At 38.0% G+C, this 1,512-nt stretch overlaps 1 protein-coding gene across 1 annotated transcript in view; it reads right to left on the bottom strand.

Moving 5' to 3' along the window:
• Positions 1–118, bottom strand: part of atp11b (ATPase phospholipid transporting 11B) — a 46,099-nt gene extending 45,981 nt beyond the window's left edge. The window contains exon 1 of the mRNA XM_005736929.2: positions 62–118. Within this exon, the coding sequence (XP_005736986.2) occupies positions 62–118 (57 nt within the window). The remainder of the gene's footprint in view (positions 1–61) is intronic.
• Between the last annotated feature and the right edge of the window lie 1,394 nt (positions 119–1,512).

The raw sequence follows: 1,512 nt of genomic DNA, 5'->3' as shown, positions 1-1,512 counted from the left end.
TGTTGTTGTTAACTGAGAACTACACAAACACGTTCATATTGTGCACCTCAATTATTCTGACCTGCTGTATTCTACCATGGCTGCTGCATCTGGGTTGAAGACACGAGGGTATGATCATGTTGGTTTTTACTGCCATAATAATATTTCAGTACAAAAGCTCAGAGATATCTCCCTCAGATATACAGAGGGAGATGTTGCAACAGTTCAAAAAGCTTGAAAGTCTTTGCTTCCACTTTTGACTTCTTGTCTTCCTACATTGGCACTTACGTGGCAGTATTGTATGAGTGGCGACACATATCGTTCAGGTGAGAACGATGAGGTATCGTGCTGTACCTCATCTGCTTCAGGGTTTGCTGTGTTGTGTTCAGGACAGTGCTGTGTTTGGACTCTCGGCTAGTCTGTTCATTGTTTGTGATATAAGTGGAGGATATGATTAGACAGTTTTTGATATATTTCAGACACATTGTTATAATACTGCAACAATTGTGCACCATACATTCATAATTCCCTCTGTTGCATAAACAAACTGCAGGACATCTGCATTTGAGGCCATGTTCTAATTGCAATCTGTCTCCAACATAAATCTGTCCAAAGCTAACTTCCATACTTAAATACTCTGGTTGAACTGTATGTAATTACATAACAACCTTTCATGTTTTACTTGCATATTAAAATTTCACATTTAAAGCATTCCATTTCTTTTTAAAGCAGCACTTGTTGTTTAAAGTCACTTGCAAATATTTCATAAACATGCTACTTAAAACGTACCTCTAACATATTTACATTCAGATTGAGCAATTCAAATCTCCAGCATATTCTGGCAGGTCTTTGATAGTCACTACACCCTCAACATGTAAGAAAGATAACACCAATGACAAACAAGGTGAACTTTTCAACAAGTGACATTTCTAAGATTTTCTGGCGCTGACTGGTCTGACAAACCCCACCCAACTGCTGTACACAGACGACTAAAGGAGGCGTTTCCTATTATTCACAAATGTAAGTGACGCAATACGCACACCCGACCACACAAAAAGGAATGTATCTGGGTTACGTCACTACACTCCCAGAAAGATCAACCTCTTTTCAGGGACACATGTAAACCATTAGCACTTTGTAATGTTCTCAGTCTCTTCATCTTTCTCCCATCTGACCGTCGTGAAAATGAATGCAGCACATGCAGTTCAATGACTGAATAACAGAACACCTGTTAGCCTTTAGCTCATGACTTTGTCATACAGTAACTCAGCCAATGGGCAATGCAGGTGATGGCATAAAATCAGTTATCCACTTGTGGAAACAATATTTTCAGTATTCTTCATTTATTTTTTTTGTATTATTTGCTCACAGTAGGGCTGGGCGATATGGCCTAAAATCTATATCACGGTATAATTTGAAGCATGTGCGGTAATGATATACTGTATATCGCGATATATTCTTTTCTTCTGTATAACGTATTTTACACACTATAAGGCACACTTAAAATCCTTTAATTTTTCTCAAAAATCGACA

This window comes from Pundamilia nyererei, unplaced genomic scaffold (assembly GCF_000239375.1).
Source record: "Pundamilia nyererei isolate P.nyererei 1_Seehausen unplaced genomic scaffold, PunNye1.0 scaffold00072, whole genome shotgun sequence".
Lineage (NCBI taxonomy): Eukaryota > Metazoa > Chordata > Actinopteri > Cichliformes > Cichlidae > Pundamilia > Pundamilia nyererei.
Note: the sequence above shows the minus strand (reverse complement) of the source record. Positions and strands in the feature narration are given on the sequence as shown.